The 27,498-nt window shown below is 46.0% G+C and overlaps 2 protein-coding genes across 2 annotated transcripts in view; one reads left to right on the forward strand and one right to left on the reverse strand.

Moving 5' to 3' along the window:
• The window catches only part of crb1 (crumbs cell polarity complex component 1), a 28,453-nt gene extending 19,426 nt beyond the window's left edge, over positions 1-9,027 (forward strand). The window contains exons 10-13 of the mRNA XM_056276776.1: positions 1,712-1,756; positions 3,174-3,296; positions 3,617-3,743; positions 8,809-9,027. Coding sequence (XP_056132751.1) covers positions 1,712-1,756; positions 3,174-3,296; positions 3,617-3,743; positions 8,809-9,027 — 514 coding nt within the window. The remainder of the gene's footprint in view (positions 1-1,711; positions 1,757-3,173; positions 3,297-3,616; positions 3,744-8,808) is intronic.
• A 6,187-nt stretch (positions 9,028-15,214) lies between these two features.
• The window catches only part of LOC130109802 (DENN domain-containing protein 1B-like), a 67,502-nt gene continuing 55,218 nt past the window's right edge, over positions 15,215-27,498 (reverse strand). The window contains 3 exon segments of the mRNA XM_056276777.1: positions 15,215-16,199; positions 16,652-16,874; positions 17,413-17,495. Coding sequence (XP_056132752.1) covers positions 15,312-16,199; positions 16,652-16,874; positions 17,413-17,495 — 1,194 coding nt within the window. The 3' untranslated portion in view covers positions 15,215-15,311.

Below are 27,498 nucleotides of genomic sequence, written 5' to 3' on the forward strand. Positions count from 1 at the left end.
TGCAATGGTGATGGACAGGTTGACGGACAAGATCAGGCAGGAGTCTCCATGGACGATGATGTTCGCGGATGACATTGTGATCTGTAGCGAGAGTAGGGTGCAGGTTGAGGAGAGCCTGGAGAGGTGGAGGTATGCACTGGAGAGAAGAGGAATGAAAGTCAGTAGGAGCAAGAGGGAATACCTATGCGTGAATGAGAGAGAGGACAGTGGAACGGTCAGGATGCAAGGAGTGGAGGTGACAAAGGCATTTGAGTTTAAATACTTGGGGTCAACTGTCCAAAGTAACGGGGAGTGCCGTAGAGAGGTGAAAAAGAGAGTGCAGGCAGGTTGGAGTGGGTGGAGAAGTGTGTCAGGAGTGATTTGCGACAGAAGGGTATCAGCAAGAGTTAAAGGGAAAGTTTACAAGATGGTTGTGAGACCAGCTATGTTATATGGTTTGGAGACAGTGGCACTGACGAAAAGACAGGAGGCGGAGCTGGAGGTGGCAGAGTTGAAGACGCTAAGATTTTCACTGGGAGTAACGAAGAAGGACAGGATTAGGAACGATTATATTAGAGGGACCGCTCAGGTTGGACGGTTTGGAGACAAAGCAAGAGAGGCAAGATTGAGATGGCTTGGACATGTGTGGAGGAGAGATGCTGAGTATATTGGGAGAAGGATGCTGAATATGGCGCTGCCAGGGAAGAGGAGAAGAGGAAGGCCAAAGAGGAGGTTTATGGATGTGGTGAGGGAAGACATGCAGGTGGCTGGTGTGACAGAGGAAGACGCAAAAGACAGGAAGAAATGGAAACGGATGATCCGCTGTGGCGACCCCTAACGGGAGCAGCCGAAAGTAGTAGTAGTAGTAGTAGTAGACTAGAATAGAACAGAATAGAACAGAACGGAATAGAATAGAACAGAACAGACTCAAACAGAATAGAATGGAACAGAAGAGAACAAAACAGAATAGAACAGAACAGAAGTCACTTTTTGGTTCGTGCAGATAACCTGTGGACATTGTTCATGCCTGAAGCAAATCAGCAACACACCTGGAGCAACGGAGGAAACAGTAACGACATGAATATTTAATGGTTTGAAATTTGAATGCATGTGCCCCCGTTTGATCGTAAGTGTTTTGGTTACCCAGTAAATAAACTCAGAACACACAAATCAACGTTCAAAAGTTGCACAGCCAAGGGACTGTATTCTAACTCAAAGGAAAGTCTACATTGTAAATCGCTGCTTCTGTTCGGCATTTCATCCATGTCTGCAGCGAGCGCCTCAGATGCTGCGCGTCTATTCCAGCGTCAGCGACAACAGGCCTCAGCCTGCCGTGGTGTATGTAGTATAATCACTACACCGAGCGCCGGTTCAGCGCCGTGGTTTTTTTTCCCCTGTCATCTACCGTTTGCCTTGGAGAACCGTCAGGGGAGGGCCTCCAACCATTTATCCTGTAAACAGAGTCTCTCTCTCTCTCTCTCTCTCACACACACACACACACACACACACACGCACTGACATTCGCTCCTTCTCGCAAGGAAGCCTTTGCAACCGACTCAAAGAGAAGCCACCAGATCAGGCACACATCTCCCTTTACTGGGTACATCTTTGCCGTAAAGTTTCCATCAAAACGGCTTTTTATTTTTATTTTTTATTTTTGTTTGTGTGTCTGTGCCCGTGTCTCTCCCCGTTCCCCCTCTCTTTCTCTTACTGTCGCTCTGTTCCTCTCCAGTGAACGAGTTGAAGAAATTCCTTGGTACATCCTTGTCAAAAACGTGTAAGTTGTTTTTTTTCCTATTTCTCAGTTGTTTCTCGTTTGTTTGGCGTCGCCCGTTTTGCCCCTCACTTGCCATGTGCGCTGTAGCCCGCCTCCCTGCTGCAAAATGCTAAGCGGGGCTAATATTAACTCTGCTTGAGAAAAAGTTTTGTTCTAAGACGAGAGTGACACCTGCCCATCAGACATCTTAGCAACTTAGTTCCTCTTCCCTCGAGCGCCCCTCCCACCCCTCCAGCCCCCACTGCACTTCACTGGGGTGTTGGTCAATGCATTGTGTATGCATTGTGTTTCATGTGTACCTGAATATAACTGTGTACCTGAATATAACTGTTACAGTTATTTGCCCCTTGGGGATAAACCCAACTTAGCTGAGGTGAGCTTGGCATAAATCATATAATAAAACTCACTGGGCGTCCGGGTAGCATGGCAGTCTATTCCGTTGTCTACCAACATGAGGACCGCTGGTTCGAATCCCCGTGTTACCTCCGGCGTGGTCAGGCGTCCCTACAGACACAATTGGCCGTGTCTGCGGGTGGGAAGCCGGATGTGGGTATGTGTCCTGGTCACTGCAGTAGCGCCTCCTCTGGTCGATTGGGGCATCTGTTCGGGGGGGAGGGGGAACTGGGGGGGAATAGTGTGACCCTCCCATGTGCTACGTCTCCCTGGTGAAACTCCTCACTGTCAGGTGAGACGAAGCCGCTGGCGACTCCATGTGTATCGGAGGAGGCATGTGGTAGCTTGCAGCCCTCCCCAGATCGGCAGAGGAGGTGAAGCAGTGACCGGGATGGCTCGGAAGAGTGGGGTAATTGGACGGGTACAATTGGGGAGGAAAAGGGGGGGGGACTCACTTTGGCAAAACACTCAAGTTTTTCAGAATTGTCAAAGCTCAGTCTACCAACCAACTGTTGAGGTTTGCACAAATCACTTATACTTTCAGTCCTTCGGGAAGACATATTTGTGCTCTAGGCGGTGTGGGGTTGGGTTCCGAGGCCATTAAAAAGGTTGTTTTTGTCATTGCCGTACATGTGATTTGATGGCCTACTGCTGAATAGCTGCCAGAGGTCCCTAATCTTATTATCCTGGTCGCCTCCTAAGCTACTTTGTCCCCCCTATGGGGAACATTGGGAAGTCCGACCGTACAGCTCTCGCCCTCCAGAGTCGTATGGATTTCACCGCCGCACATACAGACTATCACACTGAACCCACTCACCCCCACAACACCACTAAAAATACAAAGTGGAGGTGATCTTGAATTTACACACACACACATACATGCACACACTGTGCACCTACCTGATTCTGGAGATTTTGCACCCCCGCGACCCTGAGAGCAGGACCAGCGGTTCGGAAAATGGATGGATGGATGTTCCCGACATCCTGGCCTCTTGTGACGTTACCTCCCTTGTCTCCTAACCAGACGCCCCAAGCTGCCCGTGTCTGTTTGTGGGGATGACACCAGAAACTACACCTGCTTCAATGGAGGGAACTGCACTGACCGAGACCTGTCCTGCGACTGTCCGCCCGGCTTTACTGGACACCGGTAAGGGGGGAAGACGGTCCTGTAGAGAGAAAAGAAAAAAGTTAACGGGTTTTGAAAAGAATACCAGCGAGCGCACCGTTTTCACCACCCCATAGTCGAGTTGTGATGCTAACTCCTGCGATCACCAGCAAAGGTGTACTTTATTTCACTGGACTGCTCACCCCCTCACCCTTCCCTGGCTTTATCTGTCTGTCTCACTGTTCTGCTGCAGTCAAAATCACCTGTTGGTTTTCCCTCTGCCTGCCTACTTGTGCTGCCGTCTTTGTTTCACTCTTCCTATCTTTAGCCCCGTCTTCGCATCTCTCTCCGCTTTTCCGCAGCTGTGAGCAGGAGATGGATGAGTGCAAGTCCAACCCCTGCCTGAACGGAGGCTACTGCCGCAACCTCATCAACAAGTTTGTCTGCGTGTGCGACATGAGCTACGCCGGGGACGTGTGCCAGACGGACGTAAGCGACATTTACTTTTACGTGGCGGTGCTGCTGTGGCAGAACCTCTTCCAGCTGCTTTCCTACCTCATCCTCAGGCTGGACGATGAGCCCGAGGTGGACTGGGGGGGCAACGAATGAGAGAGTGTGTGTGTGTGTGTGTGTGTGTGTGTGTGCTTGAATGCATGTGTCCGCTCTCACCTTTGTTGTTATTTGAGAAAGGGCACGTGCTCGTCGGTTTAGGAAAGTTAGGCCGTGTGTACGTGTGCGGGTCTGCACGCGTCCAATCCAGCGGTCTCGTGATTGGTTCAGTGAAAGACGGGAGATCGTGACGTGGTGGTATATCAAAAAACATCCACCCATCCATCCATTATCCAAGCCGCTTATCCCAGTTGGGGTCGCGGAGCATATCTCAGCAGTCTCACACACACACACACACACACACACACACACACACACACACACACACACACACACACACACACACACACACACACACACACAGTCACACCTAGGCACAATTTAGCATGGTTGATGCTAGATCCAATGGGGTGTAGGCACGAAAGAAGCCGTGATTGGCTGTTGCAGGTGTGATTGGCTGTTGTGTCAGCCAATAGACAGCGCGGAACCTCGAAGCGCACTACTTGAAACAAACGATGTGCACTAAAACATTTAGCTAGCTAGCTTACAACTGACATTAACGTTGCCAGATCATACTGTAACCCTAACCCTACCGCTATTGCTATCGCTAGCTAACTAACGTTAACTTAATTCGCCCCAACTAGTGCTCTGTCTGTCGGTCTGGCAGTCTGTGCGCTCCGAGGTTCCGCGCTGTCTATTGGCCGACGCAACAGCCAATCACGGCTACGTCCGTGCCTACACCCCGTTGGATCTAGCATCAACCATTTAATATGGCCGAGTCACCTGACCTACATGTCTGTGGGAGGAAACCGCATTAAAAAAAACATGTCGGGTTTAACGTCATCTCTAATCGGTGGTCGCCCTCAGAAAAACAGTCAGACAGAAACGGAAATCCATCATATTTTCAGAAACGCGTGAACACATGCTTCCTCTGATCATGTGACTCACACATCACTTTGACACTGGGATTTATTCACTTCTTTATGTCACAAAGTTTATCTCTAGTTATCCTAAAAGGGAGAGGGGGGGGTTCATTGAGTTTGGGCAGATTTACCCTCCGCCATACTCCCTGTCCGTATTATCTATCCCTAGTATACTCCCCAGGTTATACTCAGGTTGTTGTTGTTAAACCGTAGTACAGAGCTGTTGCTGTGCCTTAAAATGACACTTTGGTTGATGGCAGCATTTTTTTTTTACAAACTGCTGCAGTAACACTGGCATGACGTCCAGGTACGTGAATGCTCGTGTCTAAAAGCAGCTCTCTAGACGAATAGCTAGAAACTGTACCGAACGACACAGACCAAACAGTTTTGCGATTGCACAGGCTAGTTATTGTTCTAAAGTGAGGGGTGTTTTACATCCGATGATGCACTTTTCGGCGAGGTGAAGAGTATAGTGGAATAATTGTTATGGTGTGTGATGTCTTGCTCAAGTTATCTTGTCAGCCTTGTGTACATTTCATTTTGAGCACTCCTTATGGGTGAATGCATGTACCGTTCAATGGGGGCATGCTGGTTAGAGAAGCTCATCGAGACGATACCGGGTCCCACCATTTTGCTCTCCGACAGGTGTTCAGATGACTGCGAACCGCTTGCTTGTTCTGTAATTGCGTTACTACAAGACAAGGGCTGATGCTGAGGTCTCATCTCTGAACCTTGCTGTAGTCTCAAGCTTAGATATGATTCTGTACACCTGTCAGGACTACCGGGCCGTAATGGCTCAAAGTCTCATACACTAATACCGCTTTCCATGCAAATAACACACACACACACACACACACACACACACACACACACACACACACACACACACACACACACACACACACACACTAAAAAAACACATCAAGAAAGGAGCAACCCCCAAATCATTAATGTGACTCCATCTTTAGACTTGCATCTGTCCTGTCCGTCTTCCACCGCTGCTGTCGGAGTCGACAGCTCTGGGCATGTCTTTTTGTTTCTCCATCATTCTTGTGTTACGTTTTCTGTCCTCTTGTGCTGTCTGTCATGTCTTGGTTTTAATCCATCCTCTGTCTGTCTTTGTTTTCGAATAATAAAAATAACCTTTCTTATAAGCCTTGATATGCTGTCTGTCCTCTTTTCACCTCTTTCCACTAGACTTTCTCTTGAGGCCCCCCAAAATTTTTGGTTTCACCCAAAATGCATCTGTTTCATCTGTTTTCGCCCCCCAAGAGAATACAGGTGATCCACAGTCAGGAAGACTGGGCTTTAGTTCCAGAAAAAAAGGGCTTATTGTATTTACTGGAACAATAAGTCCTGTTCGAGGGTCAGCCTTTTCGGTTTTTACCGATTTTCATCGAAAAATACCCAGATGTTTTCAAAGGAGCAGATCGGTTTAAACTGATTTACACGCGGATTTTATGTTTCCACGGATCCAAAAGTTCCTGTTTGTATGAGGTTATGTTACAGTGACCTCTTGTGGCGAAACTCGGCATGCTGGATGGCTTTGAAAAATAAAAACCGAAAACGTTGAGTCTCGGTCATATTGTAGATAATGCTTGACAGAGATTTTGCCACTGGACATTTACGTGTGTGTGTGTGTGTGTGTGTGTGTGTGTGTGTGTGTGTGTGTGTGTGTGTGTGTGTTGTGTGTCTTTGTCAGAAAGCAGAGCATGCAACAGCCAGGTGGCTAACGTGACACCAAACATAGAAACCTAATCTCTCTTAACAAGATACACGGCGCATATATCCCTAAATAATCTCAAGTTCATAGACACACACACACACACACACACGCACACACACACAGCCAGGACTGGAGCACAGAATTGAAATTGTGTGTAATGTTATTTGTTCTAAACATGTGTGTGTGTGAGACAGGTAAGTGTTCATATAACCCTGACCCCTGACCCCGCTCCTTCTCGGATGTGCCCTCTCGTCCCTCTCTGAGTGTGTGTGTGTGTGTGTGTGTGTGTGTGTGTGTGTAATTGGCTGCTAAGACGGGTAATGGTAAGGAAAGAAAATGAGGCAAGCAGTTTTTTTTTAGTGCCTGCACTGATGTGGACATCTTCTGAGCGGGAAAGATGGATTATTGTGCTTTGCCAGCAAGAAAAAAAAAACAGCGTCGGGCTGTGAAGTGCAGTCTCAGCAGAGAGTTGGTGGCATTCGTGTAGGTTTGGCCTGCTTCAAAGAAACCTATGGGGGCAGCTTATCTGGCAGATAGTCATTTTTCTTAGAATGAACACACACACACACACATACATAAATGCATGCACCTGCATTCGCACACGCAGCACCTTGATAATGCTGACAGCGGGGAAGAGTCGAGTCTCTCCCGTCTCTCTCCCTCCCTCCGTCTTTCTCTCTGATGGTGTCGCCGTTCTGGTGAGGGTTTTTGTGTGGCCTTGTCGTGCACCTCAGAGACTGTTTAGCGAGACGTCTCTCTGTCTGTCTGTGGCAGTCACTGACTGATGGTGAACCCTGGCTGGAGGCTCCTCTGGTCGGGTCGTGTCACGCTCTTGACAGCCAACTCTGCTACGATGACAGGTAAGCCCCTTCCAGTCAACAAAGAACCTGTAGTGAGAAAGACAAAAAAAAAGTGTGAGGTCTACTGCTTGTGCAGTGTGACTGTATGATTTTTTTGTTGCTTTGCCGAGGCCTTGGCTGGCTGGCTGTATTTATACGAGTTACGATAAGCTATCTACGGTTGGAAAAGTTTGTCTACTATGTTCTGATATTTCAGAATCCCCTAAACTGGGTGAGCAGGCTAGCAGCACGTTCTCAAATGGTGAAGATAAACCAGGATTTCTATGTTGTGCTTTTAAGTGATGCCTAAATGATCCTTCTAGGAGCAGCTCAGAGTATCGCCACCACTACACCGGCCAACACCACTCACGTGAGTGTACCCACCTCTCTTCCTCTACGGCATAATCAATGTTAATTCATGTAAACAGCGGTTCACTTGCTGCGCTTGGACTCACCTCTGATTCGGGTTGCTGGAGTGGCGAGATCAGATACGGGCCTTTCCCGCCGACGTATATGTGAGGGTGTTTTTTTCCTCTCTATTATGGTGATGGTTAAAGTCTCTGGTGTGCGCATGTGTATGTGAAGATTAAGGAGCCGGAGGGATGTTGGTTTAATATGTACAGCGCTTGAACAAAGCAACGAGGAGGTTTCACAAGTCATTAAAAGCCTCTGTGTCAGAATCACACACACCATGCAAAGCAGCCTGCTCATCGCTTTGTGTGAAGGGGAGTGCCTGGTGCCTGTCTGTTTATGTGTGTCTCCAAAACGTGTGTGTGTGTGTGTAAAATGTTTTTGGCAGAGGGTATCCTTGATTCCGCCAGTGGTTTGGGTGCGAGCAGGCTGTCTGGTGTGCGCGTCTGTGCAAAATGTGTGTGTTTTTCTGTGCACCTATGCATCAACGGGCTCATCAGATGTGATGTTGTGCGTGTGATCCTATGCAGACAGAGCGTGCTCCGTACAGCTCACGGGTGGCCGCGGTGCTGGCGCCCTGTCTGGTTGGCTTGGCGATAGTGGTGTTGCTGGCGCTGGCACTGGCGGTAGCCAAACTGCGGGAGAGGCGGCAGATGGAGGGAGGGTTCAATCCACAACTTGAGGCTGCCGGTGGTCCCAACCCACCTGCTGGGCTGGGAAATGCATCCATCAGCACTCTGGCAGCACGTGTGGAGCGTCTCGTGTAATGTAGCCTTGTGTGTGTGTGTGTATATATGTGTGTGTGTGAGAGAGAGTGAGAGAGAGAAGAGAGAGCGAACGAGAGGAGGAAATAGTGAAATAATTAGGGATTTATTCTGTGTAACACCAGCTTCCCTGTGACAGATGATAGGTGTCTAAGTTTATTTTTTCCACATACATCACAATCATTAGCATGCGCCATGTGACCGACCACAGCAGAAATTAACCCAAACTTTTCAATGATTCTCTCTCCCCCCTCCTCTCGCTCGCTCGCTCACGTCCTCTAGCTGACCTCTGAGGGCGTGACCTCTGACCTCCTGCTGCCCATCAGCCTGGCGTCCGTGGTCCTGCTGTTAGCTTTGATCTTTACCTCCGTCGGCCTCACGGTGGCGCTCAACCGCCGTGCCACCCACGGCACCTACAGCCCCAGTCGGCAGGAGAAGGAGGGCGCCCGCGTAGAGATGTGGAACATTGCCCAGCCGCCGCCCATGGAGAGACTCATATGATGCAGCGACTGAGACGATAGTTGCGGCCCAAATCCTATACATGCCACATATGTGTACAACCTCCCAGTGTACTGGTAATATGTGAGTAAAACAGTAAGCTGGTTTTCCCCGGACATACATCACCACCATCGCCCCACGTCACTTCCTATCAGCCCACTGCTGCCCCAGATAAACTACTGATGTGGTGACTGACATGTTTTTATAAAACACGGAAATAACCATTGATTTCAACTGCTGTCTCTGTTGAATAGTGAAAGGTAAGACTTACAGTTAAACGCTTCCACTGCTCTGCTACTTGATTTTGTTTCGCCCGCCGCCATTGCTGGTTGTTGTCATGGGAGTCTTGCAGTGCATTGTGGGATACGTATACGTAGCATCCAGTGTGCGTAAACCGCGCTGTTTCTCTGGATGTGGTATGTCGACAGGGTATTTCCGCATAGTATTTGACGCATGCCGTAGTTTCGGACATGCTAGAAATGCCTGAGCACTGTTTCGGCGTACTATGCTAGCCTTTAGCGCAGTATGCTAGAATGCGATTTTGGATGCGGCCTCCGTGTCGTACAGAAGGCCCGTTATCTGAGTAAAACTTCCAAAACGACTGATTTTCTCTGAACATAATTTAATGCAACACCAATGTCATTCAGTCCAGTCGCGCAGCTGGAGACCTCAGAGTTCCGGTCTGCAGATAAACACGGTAGAGGCTAGTTCCCATCGATGCAGAGAACGGTCAACTGAGCATGCGCAAGGACTCGTTGCCTCCGTTGTTTTGGTAGGTTAAGGTTAGGGTTAGGGCGGGGTTAGGGTTAAAGTTAGCTCATCAGACGCAGTGTAGGGGTGGGTCTTCCTAGAATCCTAGCGCCTGGATGCTACGCGGGGCGTGTGGAGGCATGGGAGAGGCATTTCGCGCATGCTCAGTTGACCGTTATCTACTCCATTTCCGTTCTCTGCATCGATGGGAACTAGCCTCTACCAGATAAACACGGTCCGTGTCTTCATCTCACCATGTCCCATAGTAAGACATGGCGTGTTTGTGTGCGTGCAAATAAGCTGGAAACTCATAAGTTTGCCATGCAACGGGCAGATCCCAATGCTAAATTAAATTCACCCTGCTAAGCTGAAATACAGTTTGGCAACAAAAAAAACAGCACATTATATACAGTGTCCATCTCTGGTAGACGGACTGTTGAAAACGTCCAAGAGAACAGATCATGATTCGGGACACAAACATGATGTCTCAACCCCCTGTCTTAATCTCGCCACAAATGAGTCAGAAAATGCCTTCCCTCGAGTCCATAATGTTCCAGCCGCATAACTAAATCACCAGGGGAAAATCCCTCTCCGAGCACTGATGTCCAATGCTGGTGCGTGTGGCCAGAGAATTGATTTATCTTCAGTCAACATTCCCCTTGGACTGTTCATAAACTAACATCCTTATAAAGTGGGATATGAAGGGTAGCTGCCATACTTGAGCAGTGGGTACAACTACACCATTTTTCTAATGGGATCCCCCCTTTCCCCCCCAAACAGCTTACTGTTGTTAAATTAAGTGTATATATTGTAATTTCTGTTCATTTATTGATGGATGTAAATAGAAAATGCATTGCAAATGGATGTGTAATTATTTGTGTTAACTTATTTAATGACCTTTGGTGCATTTTTATCTGGTATGTTTGTCTAGTAAAACCAGTAAATATGGCCATATTCAACCAAACTGACTGCTGTTGAGTAAACCCAGACTGTGTGTGTGTGCATGCATCCGCATGTGTAAATGACTGCTGTGGGAGCGGAGTGCAACTACCACATGTATTTAAGCAAAGAACACACATAATCAGACGGTTGACATGGTGTCTCATCACACTGTGGACATGCATCTGTGGTGATAATCTCAAGATCTTTTGAACAAAACACACACACAAAAAACAAACAAATTGTAGTCAAGTATTGCATAAACATGAAACTTTATAATTTATTTTCAGTTCACAGTGCATACAGTTGTGTACCATTGAGTTACTCATCAACAAGTTAGATTGACTTCAGCTCTTTAAGACATTTTTTTTCTCTGCAATGACGACATGCAAGATAAGATGTGCACAGACTCAGAATCCAGTAAATGGCAGGCGTGAGTTAATCATTACAGTACCTGACCAAGAGACCAAAACAAAAAGGTGAACAAATATATAGCTACTAGTTCCACCGTCACTACGTTAAACAAAATGTGGCGGATTGTTTTAATTTTTTTTCCTTTTTTACGAGGAAGCGATGATGAATCTGTAGTTGTAGCTTCATATATTTCTAAATGCCTCAAGTTGAACCTGTATTCTCTCTCTAGAGATAAAATGAAGAAAAAAAAAGAATGCTACTTCAGGAGAAGCTGCTACCTGATTTCAGTCTTTTCCATCCACTCCAAACTTGCAAGTTCAAGACAATCATTATTATTCGTGGCTACATTCTTCTTTCGTCAAACCTTGACCCGAAAAGTGGAAAATAAACACTATAGAGACGTTCTTTGTACCTTTACTCGATCAGTCATTAAAGCAGTCTGTCAGGTTGTTGTCACACGTCAATTAAGAACATGAGCTTCTTGTGACCCGGGGCCCCCCATTTAGTCCGGGTGACGCCGCCACTGTAACTGTGAGGAACTCTAGCTCGTTATCTATTGCAATGGCGGATGTAAACTGCCTGGCAACCTTTATCCAAGGCACAATCCTGCGACTGTTCAGTTGCAGTTGCAGCATATCCTCCTCACCCCTCCGCTTATCCGTTGCCCTCAGACAGTGAAACAGGCCTCCGGCATCCATTTCTTTTACAGGTGTAAAACATTCACATGGATGAGGCCGAAGTTTCTAAAGGCTGAAAAACCCATCACCCTCTGCAGCAGCATGCGCTCACAAGATGCTGCTGGAGTATTTTACCTCCGACATCTCAAGATAGACTCGAGTCACGGGTGTGCGATGAACCAAATTTTTTAAAAAAATGGCTTAAATGTTTCCTTCTCTTTTCTTGGAAGTGTAACATGGATGCACAAAATACCCAACGGAAGCCAGGGTGAGATTGGATTGTAAAATACCCCACGTGGTTTCTACTGTTCATAATTGGGCTCAATAGATGGGCTCAATAGATGGGTGATAGATGGGCTCAATACTGGAACAATATTCAATGCCGGCAGAGTAACCTGACATACTGAAAAACAACGTTTTTGAACAAAAATCAGTCGTAAGGGTCAATACAACTACACATGCAAAATAACAGTAAGCAGGTTCATTTTCCATGTGCAAGCAAGTCTATCGGTTTAATTAGAAAAATGTCAAACTGTTTCAGAACACAATTGGCTACGGGTGACGTGCGTTAATATTCTACAAAATTTACCTTTTTTTTTTTCAATAAAAATAAAAACATTCAAATATTGGGTGTCATTTATACAATATATAACACCGATCATATATTATCCATGTAAAATATAGTCAAGCCAGTGAAAATACAATTCTAGCAATAGTTGAAAATAAATTTTCATCATTATGAAATCAACATTGAAATTTAACCAGAGAAACCCTTTTTTTAAATATAATTAGGTCAGGAAGGGAGGCCGGGGGGAGTCACGTAAGAGGGGGAAAAAAAGCGGAAGAAATGGGAAAAGAAATTAAAAACAGTTTGATCACATAATCGTGGAATCAATGAAAAGATGTAACTTGGGGAGGGGGGGGGGAGAAATACTGAGAGGAATCAAGAAAGATCCTCTTTTAAACACAAGCAGGTTGATGCCAGCCGTACCGGATGAGACAGGCGACCTGCAGATCCTGGACCTGCTTTAAGATTTAACTCCAGACGGGGGGGGGGGGGGGGGGGGGACACAACGCAGGTTCACATCAGATCAGAGGGCTTTTCTCTGGACCAGATCCGGGCCACGTGTCTCGTCCGTTTTTGTAAAATAAATATCTGTAAACGCAGGGAGGACCCAGCTGTGTATTGAAGACCTGGTCTACATTTCCTGTATCCCTCTGTAACACTACCTTCATTAGTTTATACTGTGTGGTACTCATATAAGGCACGACATACACATAGTCACTAACACCGATGAAAAACTCTTGATGACTTTGGACAAAAAAAAAATTTTTTAAACTGTATACGGATTTTCTTTCTTTTCTTTGAGATTTAAGATCGTGTGCTGACTTGAGGCTTTCTCACATTAGGACCTCATCATCGACTTGATGATTCCTCTCATAAAACAATGTGCTATGTTCACATCCAAATGTACCAAAGACCTTGACCATTGTATAATTTTGCATAGACAACTGTTTTAAAGTGTTCTTCATAAATAAAGGCCAAACGGGGGATTGTTCTTGAGGTTTTTTTTTGGGGGGGGGGAATTGCTAGGACCAATATTTGGGCCTTTAGAAGCACACCAAGGACTTTATGAGCTAATCGTTAACGCAGAGCAGCGCTCGAAAATGTGGAGAGGGAGCCGCCATTAAACCGCCACACCGCCTGGCGTCTGGCATAAATCATAAGAACAACTAACCATAAACATCATAATCCACACGCACGCACATGAAAACGCTTTCTTCTCTCTCGCTTGCTCTGCGGCGACACGGGGAATCATGGGAACCATAATCTCTGGACGCAGCATTCTCTCCATGGGAGAATTTGTTGTAGGGAAAGAGGGAAGAAAAAGAGACGAGGAAAGGAAAAAAAGATCACTTGCACGCATTACATCCATACATCTACTCTCGGTGGAGTACCGTATTGCTTCGTTACAGTACAATCATCAAGCCTTGCATTAAGTTACAGTGAGAATCCAGCCTAGCAGGAGGACAGGGCTCGTATTTCTTCCTTTTTTTTGGTGGGGGGGGGGGGGGTTGAGAGAAATAAATGTTAAAATAGAGAGACAGGAAAAGGGGTTACGTTAGATCAACTGTGACGCTAACCCCCCCCTCCCCCCCGATATTTATGCTGAGAAAGAGAATGGGATGTGTGAAAAAGAGGTCAAAGGTAAGGATGTAATATATATATATATATATATATATATATACACACACACACACATACTGGATGAGTACTAGAAAGAAAAGGAGGAACACATCTATTATCGCTAATGAGATAGAGAAAGATAGACAGATGGGGAAGGGAAACAGGGACTTCCAGATCATTCTGTTTAGGTGCGTCTCTGCTACCCATCTCTTCTTTGCCTCTGACTGACGGGAGTCTCCTGAGAAACAGCGAGAGAGAGAGCGAGAGAGAGAGAGAGAGAGAGAGAGAGAGAGAGAGCGAGAGAGGAAGGGAAACCTAAACGCCCATCTGATTATCTGGAACGCAAACTAAAGAAAAGCACCTCAAAGCGCATCATACAGCCGCTATCAATCTAGTCTCACGTTGTAGATGCTGAATAATTTCCGTATCTGTTTAGCGCACCTAAAAAAAAAGAGAAATGTCCATCTTCCATGTAAAAGCGTTGGTTACACCGTCTAGCGGGTTCGAACAGCGCTACCGAAAACAAATCAGGTGTCTGTTTAAGGCATGGCGATTAAAAACAACAACACATTGCACAGTGTACCGTTAGTTTTTAAAGAAACCAACCCCAAGTGTCCATTTCCTTGTTTTGTTGTTCTCGTTCTTACTCCGGAGGTCGTGGTACCAGTGGCTTGAGTAGTTTATATTAAGGTACGAGTGCAAATTCGGGTTTATCGTGTGAACTTTTGGAAACACGGCGGGTTTAGGACTGACACCGCAGTATGATGAGGAGACATGATCCCTTCTTGATCCTTACAAAGTACTGAGCGAGTTCTGCATTCTTTCAGGAGAGGCGTAATACCCCCCCCATCATTGGTATAACAGTTTTATTTCCTGTCACCCCCCCTCCCCCATTTCAGAATCTAATTTTGTGTGTTTTTGCGGTTATGTGGTGTTAGTATGTTAACCAACAGACGCTTGGTCTACAAATTCAGAGCGAAGACAGACAGACGTACTACGACAGTCCACATGATGGTCCTCGGAGTTTCTCTAATGAAACATCATGGAGAGAGTAGTGAAGACCAACACGTCACATCCTCCTTCCTGCTTCACTAGCCGCCCACTTCCTGTTTGGGTCTAGCGGAGGGTTCGAATGCCTGCGGATGAGAATCAGTTTGTGACCCCTCTTTACAACTGAGTGTCAAAATACTAAGAGACTAAACTGATCCTTATTGAGGATCCAAACTGAGCTTGAAGACATATGGTGGAAAAGTTTCAATGCCACTTGTAGCATTAAACGGACACTGATTTTAATTCTGAGACTTAGTTAGGGGCCTCGCTCAGGACTTGTCTGTGGCTTTGCCGTGGGCATGGTGGTGACTGTGGCCATGACTGTTGGAGTTACAGTAGACCTGGGAGAGCTGCAGGCTTGTGTTGAAGACTGAATTGAGGCAACACATGGATTCAATCTCCTCCAAGAGGCCTTTTTCCTTTACGGCAGCAGCCCCAGAGCCTTTACCCTGACCCAGACACAAGCCGAGCCCCAGAACCCCCTCTTCGGAGACCTCTCTCTCCCAGGGTACTTGCATAGCTGACTGGCTGCTCCTCGATGGGCTGCCCTGACCCCCCTTCTGGGACTCCTTGCTGGCCTGCTTCTGGAGGGTCTTTTCCTGGTATTGCCTCACCGTCTCCTTGGACAGCACCTTCCTCCTCAGGATGCTGGTGGAAGCTGGTTGACTTTGAAGCTGAGGAGGTTCATCAGTACTGGCCTGGGACTCTGAGACAGTTCGACCGCGGACCAATTGACAAACAGATGACTGTTGTGGCGAACTGCATGCATGGGAGGGAGTGGAGGATGGTGGCGGGGTAGGGGTAACCTTGTGGGACACCGAAGGAGAGTAGGAATAGCGTTTTCCTTGTTGTTTCCCAGGTATCAGGTGAAGACGCAGTTCAGAATGACAAACTCCCAGCCGGGCCTCAGAGATATCCGTGTCCTGGGCCACACCTGTGGCTGGGGTGGTGACTAGAGGGGGCAGTGAGGGATCTTTTTTGTGATTCTGCAACCCCTTCAGACTACTCTTGGTGGGCTGTCTTCGTGGCGATGGGGGAAGATGTTTCCCATGGACTGCGCTGTCATCCTGGCCCATATTCCAGCCTCCCTGATCACTGCCTCCACCAGAGCCAACCCCAACTGGAGATTTGGACTCATTTGAGGATGCTGCGTTTTTCTAGGATTGAGGAAACAGGCAATTAGATAAGTGAGATACCATTCATTTGATGACCATATCGTGGTCCTGTGTACCTCAGATGGCAAGAGCACTGCACTAACTCAAGCAGAGTATGTGATTCAGACTCACCTGCACGAGAAATTACTACACTCCCAAGTATTTATAGTGTGCTCCATTAAAACTTGTTCACTTAGTCATATACACAAAGTAGAAAGTTCCTGATTATTATGTTTCCATCAATCCAACTAGCCACACAAGATCAACACACATGCACGCACACGTGCACACACACACAATCATTTACGGTATATCCACTCTATCCATGAACCTCTTACTGCCCTCCTTCTACAAATTCCTAAGCCTAAACCTATTGAACCATGTCCATGGGCCTTAAATGATGAAAGCTCTAATTATAACCCAGCCTTCCTCTCTCCTGTCTTCCCAACTCTTACCGAGATGGTGTAGTCTATATCATCCATGGACCTGAAGAAGTCCAGACTCTTGGCAGCGCTGAGTTTGCCTTGCTCCAATGTTGTTGTGTTCAGAGAGTCCAGGATCTCCTCCAGCAGGTTCATCTGACCTGCATGGGAGGGCTCAATGTCCAGGTCCAACGAACAGGAGTCGTCGCTGTCCTCGTTGTAGGAGGGAACCTCGCCACTGTCCTCTGACGAGATCCTGTAATCGGATTGAAAAAGATCACCCACATTTTCCTTCGTGTGACTGAATGTTAACACGTGCCATTAAACGATAATTTATGTAGCGCATCATATATTTGTTTATGTATGGACCGAGATTTTAGACTACACCTTCAAAATGACTTGTAAATATGCATATTGTAAATAATATGCATGATGACAAAGAACCGTTTAACAATAAAGCTGTATATAATAATTAGTTCCCAAGAACAGAAACAGTAGGGGAGCTATTTTAAGGACCATTTCTCTCAGCTTTGACAGTTAATAATTCTAGCCACTTGGGGGCAGTATTATCGTGAGCAACAAGAAGATCAGTTCTACAAGAAACGGACCTCTGCAAAAACAAAAACAAACTATCAACAAGAAAATGTAATGTCAGCACAGCTCGTGCATTGCTCCTGTAACAATGTAAATACCAGGAGAGCCGGTCAAACATGAAAATCACCACAAAAATGTGATATTGTTGTAATGCGTAAGATGAATTTAGAAAAAAAAGTCTCAATTATTCAGGCCCTTACTTGCTTGCAGAGTCCAGTTCGTCATCTTCAAGACCAAACCCCAGATCGCGAGGGCCCATACTCATGGGTGACTTGAAGTTTTGCTGTTGATGAGCAACGATGGGAGTCAATTCTCACAGTTGACAACACAAGAAATAACACAGTAAGAAGACGAAACGAGGACGATGTAAACGGGTCACCTCAACATTACAAGGTTCCTGACGAGGGCGGTGTTGTCTGCAAAGTATAAGCACAGCACGGTGTGCCGTGCATACCATACCCACCGCTGTTTGTGAACTATGGCTTGGGATGCAAGAAAAGTAGGTTGCAGGTCAGTTCCTGGTAGGTCGCCATCAGATGAGGCTTCACTTTAATGAACCTGCTCCCCCCGAGGGTGGAGACAATTTGTCAAATCTGGGTTCCCAGATAAAAATGTTTAAGACCCTCTGCAGCACTTTAGCTGAACTATGTTGTGGGGGACTCGCGGGGTACGTAACAAGGCTACAGGCAACTTTATGTTCAACACGGTACCTCGCATGATTTTGTATTACAAAGCAAATGTGTGATGTTATTGCATTTGTCACCGGAGAGTGTTGAATGATCCATGTGCATTGTAGATGTCTGACAGTGGGTTTAATAAGCCACCTGTGTACCATGTTTAATGGGTGGGTTAAAGGAGAGAAGGAGGCTTTACAGAGTGGGGCAAGGCCCTCCCCATGGGAGCCAAGATCTGCCCCAGGCCACTTATTAACATGCCTTCCACTACTACACACATCTCTGTTTAAATAGGAGTATGGGTGCACGCACTACTTTTCTCCAATAAATTTACTCATCCTTTCCACGTTGCCAACTTGTGTTTTGCCAACGCATCAGCCCCTCTTTTCCCCATCTCAACCCTCTTTTTCTGCCCCTTTACTTCCGTCGGTCCCCGTTATAAATATATATATGGCCAAGGCAGTCGCTAAAGTCAGCAGTACACACAGACCATCTGGGTACTTGTTGGCTGCAGCTAACAGTCTCTATTTGTGCGTGATAGCATGACAAAATTTCCCATTCTTACAAGCAGGGGATGCCACCACGTCCCCCCCCCCTGCTCTTTTCACATCCATTTAGCCCCATCTCCCTGTGTGTATTTGTGTATTTCACTAGACACTCGCGTTTGCCACATTATCAAAACCCGTCGCTGGAGCACAAATCCCTCACAGCTCACAAACAGAGCAAAGGAGTGGGGTTGAGCTGCAGAAGGTAAGAGGGTGGTGTGTCCATCATGTGTGTGTGTATGGTGATAGAGACTAAGAGTGTAAGTGTAAAATGCAAGAGAGACAGAGAGGAAGAATGAGAGCGAGCTGAAGTATAGAAGACTCTGGGGACCAAAAGAGGGTGAGGAGGAACGTGAACGAAGGGAGGAACGAATCAGGGAAGGAAGGACAGAAACCAGGAGAGGTAAAGACAGATACCTCAAAGAAGGACCGAGGAGTGGGGGTGGGGGGGTTGGAGGTGGGCACTGGGAAGGCGCACCAAGCCGGTCTTGATTAGCTGACAGTGCCAGCCAGACAGGCGGAATGTAACGTGTGGCTGGCCTGGCGTCATTTAGAGCCTGCGTTCGGCCAGGGAGATGCATATACACACACACACACACACACACACACACACACATACGTATACACACACACCCTATTACAAAAACACAAAGAGTTAAAGTGCCATTTTCTCCATAAAAGTCAGCGGAGGAGAAATGTGTGCAGTGGCCACTTAAGCCTCTCAGCCATTGGGCTAAACATGAACACATGTGGCGGCCGTGCTGATTGGTCTACCCGCTCCCCCTCCATGGTAGCTTGGAGCTATAATGAAACAGATTTCAGAGGGGCTCAGGCCTGGGATCCCTAAACAGCCTTTAATGGATTCCTGTGTCAGGGCAGTAAATCTGGGTCCAGGCCGGCATGCCAGCCAGCGAGACTGGGGACTGCAGAACGGAGATGCACCTGTGAGACACTAGGGGAGGGTGGCGCTAAAGCAAAGAACACCTACTCTGGATACAAATGCATGTAGAAATGCATACGCAGACACACACAGGCACACGCACACACAGGAAAACACATGTATGGTCATGGCGCTTGCAGTTATTTAGAGCCTGGTCATTTGTGTAGTGGGCCACATTTAGGGAAGCGGGGCCTCTCTCCGCGTCTAGGTGTTTATTAAAGCAAGGTGAACCCAAACACAAGCAGGCTCAGGTCATGGAGCCTGGCTCTCTGATCTCTGTTACAGCCTCGGTACAGTCTACCCGAAAGGAAGTTCCATGGGGAGCGTTGAATGGATGGTCCCTCGTTTCAGTACTTTATCAATTTGTTGTTCCTTCTCCTCTCCGTGACCCTTTACCAGGGCAGCTCGGATGCAACTATTTACCACAACGGGCCATTTCACATTTGAAGCGCCAAATTTGGCACAGAGGTAGTTTTATAGGCTTCATTTTTTTCAACTAAACGGCTGACATATTGCTTTGATTTCACCAGTTAATGTGGGATAGAGTAGAGGTATTAGCTTGTCAATTACTTGACAATAACGGTTGTGTTTCCGAGGCTTTCTCAAAACCCACAACCCCAGCTAAGTCGAGCTTCGGGAAAGAAGAAAAATATCCTACCCGTTTCTTACAAAAGGAAATTCTCTTGGACGACACTGTCAGAAACTGAAGTATTCACAAAGAAGTATTTTCACCGAGTGAAAAGTGGCCGTGACAGCTCTGCCACCATCCTGTGGCTCCCCGGGCCTGACAGGACGCCGTGAAGAGCTGGAGCGTGAAGCAGAAAACTCAGAGATCCTCATACTGTTCCTTCATTAGCTCCTCTCTGTCGGCTAATGAGAAAACTGAAAGGTGAAAATGAAAAAAAAAAAAAGAGTGATTCTCTCTCCCTGCCTTCCTCCATCTCGTTTTCTCCTTCTATCACTCTAATGTCAGAGACAGATGTCACGGTTTATTTCGGACTGTCTCGCTCGCTCTGCGTCACGTGTCAGATGAAGAATGCAGAGACAGAGAGAGAGAGAGAGAGAGAGAGAGAGAGAGAGAGAGAGAGAGAGAGAGAGAGAGAGAGAGAGAGAGAGAAGTAAAAGATGCAGTAGATGAACAGGAGTCATAAAAATAATGAAAAGGGTGAGGTCATTAAAGTCAAGCTGGCCAAACCCAGTGAGTTTGTAAGGGGGGGAAAGCCCATTTTGTTGTTCTGAAAGCAAACTGAACCAACACCGCCATGAGAACTTCTCCTGCGCCGGAAACGCTCCCCGTACCGAGGAGGAAGCAGTCCCTCCTTGAGTCGATGGAAGTCGAGCAAAAATGCTACTCCCCTGCTTTTTAATCTGGGCTTCGGTACCTGATTAAAAAAAGTGAATGATGGGAGATCTCCTCCAGTCCGGTCTTCAGAGGAGGGGGGAAAAAAAGCACAGTATTTGGTCCAACCTTTACAGCGCTGGCTTGAAGTGAGGAAATAAGGGTCAGGGTGGTAAACATAGCTAAGAAGTCCTCCACCCCAAAGCCCTCATACTTTGAGCCTTAAATATGCAACAGCCAGAGGTTTGAAACCCATTTCTGTGGCCTCAAAAAAAAAAAAAAAAGAAGCCTTCATAGGTGATACAATAAATCTCGATTTCATTTCTGCGGTTATGAGGGGAAAATAAGTCATCACCATATTTTTCAGTAGGCACATTTGGAGAAAAACGGCCTCTCCTTCTCCTTCCTCTCCTGCATAACAAGTTGTGTGGAACGACTGCGTCTCTCTGAGATGAGGCCAAATGCTGCAGGACTTGAACGGCGCGCTGTACGTTATACATTTCCTATGGTATTTCTGAGTGGCCACTGATCTCACGGCTTGGCAATATATGTGAAGCGATGCCGGGAAAATGCAAACAAACCTCGGGGAGAGACAGAGCCGTTGCAAAAGTGTGGCCAAATCTGTGTCTGCCTGTTCGAGAGCCATCGGTAAGCAAAAGCGAGAAATAAATAAATAAATAAATGTAAAGACAGGAAGAAGAAAAAAAAGGAAAAAAATAGAGACACGGGCAATGTTTGAGGCAGGATCCACCGCTTGCCAGCCCAACTGGCTGTTGCCGAAAGGCCACTCCCTTTTCTTTTAGAAGGGACGACCCCAAATAAAAGATGAATAAAGGCACAAATGCACATTTAGTTACAAATCAGAACTCATCTAGTAAAATCACCAGGTGTGTGTGTGTGTGTGAGTGTGAGTGTGTGTGTGTGTGTGTGTGTGTGTGTGTGTGTGAGAGAATGGGTGCAGTACTCCACACGTGCCAGGAGATGGCACTTTGGCTTCAGCCAGGAACCTCATCAGTCTCTGGAGTGGGGAGGAACCAGGTGAACCAGAGACTACAACACATACAAATAACCATGTAAACACTAAGCCCCTCACATCCAGCAAGGGACAGACACACTACTTGAAATTCACTGTACGGTGTCATTGTACGGGGTTATTGTATGGTGTCATTGTACAGTATTATTGTATGGTGTTATTGTACGGTGTTATTGTACAGTGTTATTGTATAGTGTCATTGTACGGTGTTACTGTACAGTATTATTTTACGGTGTTATTGTACAGTGTTATTGTATGGTGTTACTGTATGGTGTCATTGTATAGTGTTATTGTACAGTGTTACTGTATGGTGTTATGTACGGTGTCATTGTACAGTGTTATTGTACAGTATCGTTGTACGGTGTTATTGTACTGTGTCATTGTACAGCGTTATTGTATGGTGTTATTGTATGGTGTCATTGTACGGTGTTATTGTGCAGTGTTATTGTACAATGTTATTGTATGGTGTCATTGTATGTGTCATTATACGGTGTTATTGTACAGTATTATTGTACAGTGTTATTGTACGGTGTTACTGTTTGGTGTTATTTACAGTGTTATTTACAGTGTCATTGTACGGTGTTATTGTACAATGTTATTGTATGGGGTCATCGTATGGTGTCATTATATGTGTTATTGTACAGTATTATTGTACAGTGTTATTGTACAGTGTTACTGTGTGGTGTTATTGTACAGTGTTATTTACGGTGCCATTGTACAGTATCATTGTATGGTGTTATTGTATGGTGTTATTGTACGGTGTTATTGTACAATGTTATTTTATGGTGTCATTGTACGGTGTTATTGTACGATGTTACTGTACGGTGTCATTGTAAGGTGTCATTGTACGGTGTTATTGTACAGTATTATTGTATGGTGTCATTGTACAGTGTTATTTACAGTATCATTGTACGGTGTTATTGTATGGTGTTATTGTACGGTGTTATTTCATGGTGTCATTGTACAGTGTTATTTACAGTATCATTGTACGGTGTTATTGTACAGTATTATTGTACGGTGTTATTGTATGGTGTCATTGTACAGTGTTATTGTATGGTGTCATTGTACAGTGTTATTTACAGTATTATCCTACGGTGTTATTGTACAGTGTTATTGTACGGTGTTATTGTATGGTGTCATTGTACAGTGTTATTTACAGTATTATCCTACGGTGTTATTGTACAGTGTTATTGTACACTATTATTGTACGGTGTTACTGTATGGTGTTATTTTACGGTATTATTGTACGGTGTTATTGTACAGTGTAATTGTACAGTGTTATTGTACGGTCTTACTGTATGATCACATCAGAAAATGACATGTGCATTAAAATCAATTAACCCAAATTGTATTTCTGCTTTCTGAGGATGTAGCTATTCATCATATGCAGAAGGTATGGCATTTTCACTCTCAGAATATTATAATTTATGATATAATGCATCATAATTCATGATATAATGCAGTGGTTATAAAGCACTGACATGTTTTGAATGTCTTATGAACAATATTTCAAATCCTCATGTACCCCCAACCAAATAGAAAAAAAGCACACTCATTCTCACACACACACACACAAACACCCGTATGGATTTACTCATAAGTACCCACACTGCCGTGCAAAGATGAGTGATAGTCCCTATCCTAAAATCATCACCATACAGATGTGTGCACATTTGACCATTACAACAAGAGCCACTTCACAAGCCATGTGCATAGTGGGCATATGTGACCACTAGCTGTGAACGCAGGCAGTCTTCCATTGGTGAAACACGGGCACAACGGTACACGCGACCACATATACAACAACACGTTCCCAGACACGGGTTCTGTTTCGCTCCCCGTGCCACCCAATTGACCGTTTCTCTCTTTCAAATGTGCTTCCCCATTCCCTTCCTCCTAGTCTGTGCCGTCACCCCTGGGCTGGTATCTCTCCGGCCTGACCCAGTGGTCTGGACAGTGGAAAAGTCAGAGCCTCGGTTTCAACCCTGTTGGCTGTCACTGGCCAGGACACTGTCCAATCCTCTGTCTAAGTCTCTGCCATACCGAACAGCTGCCGTTCTGTTATGGCCATGCTGTAGATATCAGCTGAGTGCAAGCACACGCAAGCACACACACACACACACACACACACACACACACACACACACACACACACACACACACACACACCCATTTAAAGAAGGTGATGTCGTTAAGTTGTCTAACATATGCCTTAAGTATGGCACTTGACTGGGCCCTCTTTCTCTCTCATACACACAAATAAATACAGTTACATCCTCTAGACACACCACACATCACAGTGACTCAGAGGCGGACTTGGCGCGGACACACACAGCCGAGAGAAAGTCAGAACAATTATGTCTCTATTTGCTTGCATCAGACAAGAAGTTGGCTGTCCAATTCCGGCTCGTTCTGCTCAAATGAAAGGAGAACTCCTACCTTCTTAATCAACAGGCTCGCCAAACATCATGAGTCACCCACGTTGTCGGGATGCAGCTGGAGTATGTGGTGTGCATGTGATATCTGCTTTGGTACGTGTTGGCCGATCAAATGCAGTTTGAAATTTGAATTTCAGAACCCCCCCCCCCCCGTTATTTTGCTGATTAGTTAAAGACACTATCCTAAGATCATTAATTTCAATTCAAGGACGACGATGGGGGGGGGGGATCACTGAACATGATAAATGATAAAAAGGCATCAGCCATTTTTTTTCTTCCATGGAGTCGGCTGAAATATCCTCGGTCAGATTAGCCATATTCAAATGTCTGAGGCTCCCGGCGGCCCAAAGTGTTTATGAATTATCCAGCAGGGGAATGGGCATCTTGGGGTCTTAAACATGCAGAGCTGGTTGAAGGGGAGCAGCCCCTGGCCAAGGGGCCTCCATCTGCTGGGCAGGCCCATGCTATGGCTCAGGTGTGTGTGTGGGGGCGGGGGGTTTGTTAGGGTAGGTACCTGGGCAAGATGGAAATCACGGGGAATGGGGGATATGTGCGAGCGCTGGATCAGGAGGTAACATGAGAGAAGGATGCAGTTCAGAAACACCCATGTTAAACACATCCTTTTGTCTGGTGTTGTGTCTTAAAAATTAAGTGACGAACAAAATGGCCGGTGGAGCGAGATAATTCTGCTTGTCCCAGTGCGGCTGAAAAAATTCATGGAATTTCCTCCAAGAAAATGACGAAATCTGGAAAATAATATCGCTTGAGCAAAGAGCGCTGTCGAAACACACGAGATATTTTCACGTAAGAGAAAAAGACTGGATATATGTGGGTCTGAGAGACTGGGATGAAGATCTGAGGCGGTACGATGGAGCACAGGACTACACAGGAAGCAAAAACAGGTCTCCAGGAAGTGAGCAGTCAGGCAGGGGCAAGCGTAAGTGGGTGTGTATGTACAGTGGTGGTGGGGGGGTAGGAGCGAAGAGGGGTGCATCTTTTTCTCATGATGTTATTTAACCTTTACTTAAGCGGGTTAATCCCACTGAGATCAATTTCGCTCACCAGGAACACCTGGTCAAGACGGTTACAGGCAAATTGTAAAGCTGCTTGTAAGTCTTCTCACACAAAAAAAGGAAGATAAGGCTTGAGAGAGAAGAGCAGGAGGCAACGGAAAGAAGAAAAGGACAATCCTACAACGACGAAAAGAAGCTAAGGCTAAAGTATCTACAGTTTTACGTTGGTTGTTCTTCTATCGTCCTTATGACTATGAAAGAGTAAGCAGATCTTTTTCAAACCCAAATCTTCATGAGCAATTTTCCACAATTCGGGGATCAAACCGTGAAGGCTTTCTTGACCTCATTCTGAGATACAGTGACAGTCGATGAAAATGACTCGTGGGACCCTGGACAACACTGTCCTCCATGTTTCTGCTTCTGGGAATACTGGGATTACAACTGGGAGTCTTTAAGTGTGCGGCACAGCAATCAGACGTACTATGACTACACTGAACTGTAAAAAATATGAGGGGGGGAATGATTACATATTCATATATGTATTTATATATGGGCAGAGTGTTGTACACGGCTGAAGTGAAACTGATGGACTATGTGAAAACACACAAATACGCATGCATGCATGCACACTGGCGCGCACACAGACACAAGCACACAACAAAACCAGAGCTCTGGGACATGCCATCCTGTGTCCTGTACATCCTCCCCCAACCAGTGGTCTCTGGGGACCCGTTACCGTAGCGATGAACAAGGCCCAGTAGCAGAGACCAGGGGTGTGAGAGGAGGGTATGTGTGTAAGTATGTGTGTATGCACATGTCTGTCAATGTGTGTGCCCACATGCTCAATTGCATGTTTACCGTGTGTGTGTGTGTGTGTGTGTGTGTGTGTGTGTGTGTGTGTGTGTGTGTGTGTGAGCACATGCATGTTTTGGTACTTCTCTGAGCATGCTGGTGGGGGGAAGGTGTCAACGGAGGCATTTAAAAAAGTCCTAATTGCTGTTCCTCTCCTCGGCCATCACACCTTCCTATGCACCATGACTCAGGCCTCATCTCACGCGCACACACACACACACACACACACACACACACACACACACACACACACACACACACACACACACACACACACACACACAGGGAACACAACGCTAATTAGCGACAGCAGCACCCATCCAACTCCCGTCACAGATGAGTACGACAAAATAACAGTGTATGTGTGTCTTTCAGAGTGGCCAGTGTGCACAACTTTCTATCATTTCACAGCTTTATATTGACATTGGGAAAGTAATGAGAGGGACAGAGGTGGGGAGACATGCTGTCGTAGGGGGGTACTTTTCAGTCCTACACCAATGCCAACACAAATTTTTCTCCCCAGCCATGGGACTTATCCTAGCCGTGGGAAACATATCATTATCATGATAACCAAAAGGGGGTTTCACATGATATCGATATAGATCACGATATCTGCTGACATATGCAAAAACACCCATTTAAGAATCCAACTGAGCTTAACAACACTGAACTGCTCGGCACTGTAAAGTATAACATCGAACTAAAACTAGCTTTCAAATAACACTCCCGAAAACATTTCAGATTTTGTGATACATTTTAGGTAATAGATTCGAACTGTAATCATTATATGACAATATCTGACTTTCATCCACCACTGAAAGACAGTAAATGATAACACTGAATTGTATCCCAGCCCTAACTAAACCACTACACTGTGTATAGAACCAACAAAAGTTGAAAACTGAGGTTTCCTACATTATTCTGACAACATACCAACATAAAGCTGAACATCTTAAACTAATAAACTAGTGATTTACACACACACACACACACACACACACACACACACACACACACACACACACACACACACACACATTATATATATATATATATAGTATAGTTTGTGTGCGTGTTTTGCCCACAACAAAGGGAAAAAGCTGCTATCCACTTGCAGTGCACAAACAAATTCTTCAGAGGAAATGCTGACCAGCAGAGAGGAATTGTCTCTACTGTCCACACAGGAAAACTCCCACTGTACTGGAGTACAACGTCAACATGCGGGCGGGTAAAAGAAATAAAATCCTGACAAATTAATGTACTTCAAACAGCTGCATCAACACTCAGCACTGCAGAAAGAAAGAGAGAGCGAGAGAGAGAGAGCGAGCAAGAGACGACTGAAGAGAGATGATGGAAGGGACAAAGAACAGAGAGAACAAGGGGGTTGGGGAAAAAGAGGAAAGGGGATGGGAAGAGAAAAAGAGCAGGAGAGTGATGGAGTGAGAAAGTGGA

This window comes from Lampris incognitus, chromosome 3 (genome assembly GCF_029633865.1).
Source record: "Lampris incognitus isolate fLamInc1 chromosome 3, fLamInc1.hap2, whole genome shotgun sequence".
Lineage (NCBI taxonomy): Eukaryota > Metazoa > Chordata > Actinopteri > Lampriformes > Lampridae > Lampris > Lampris incognitus.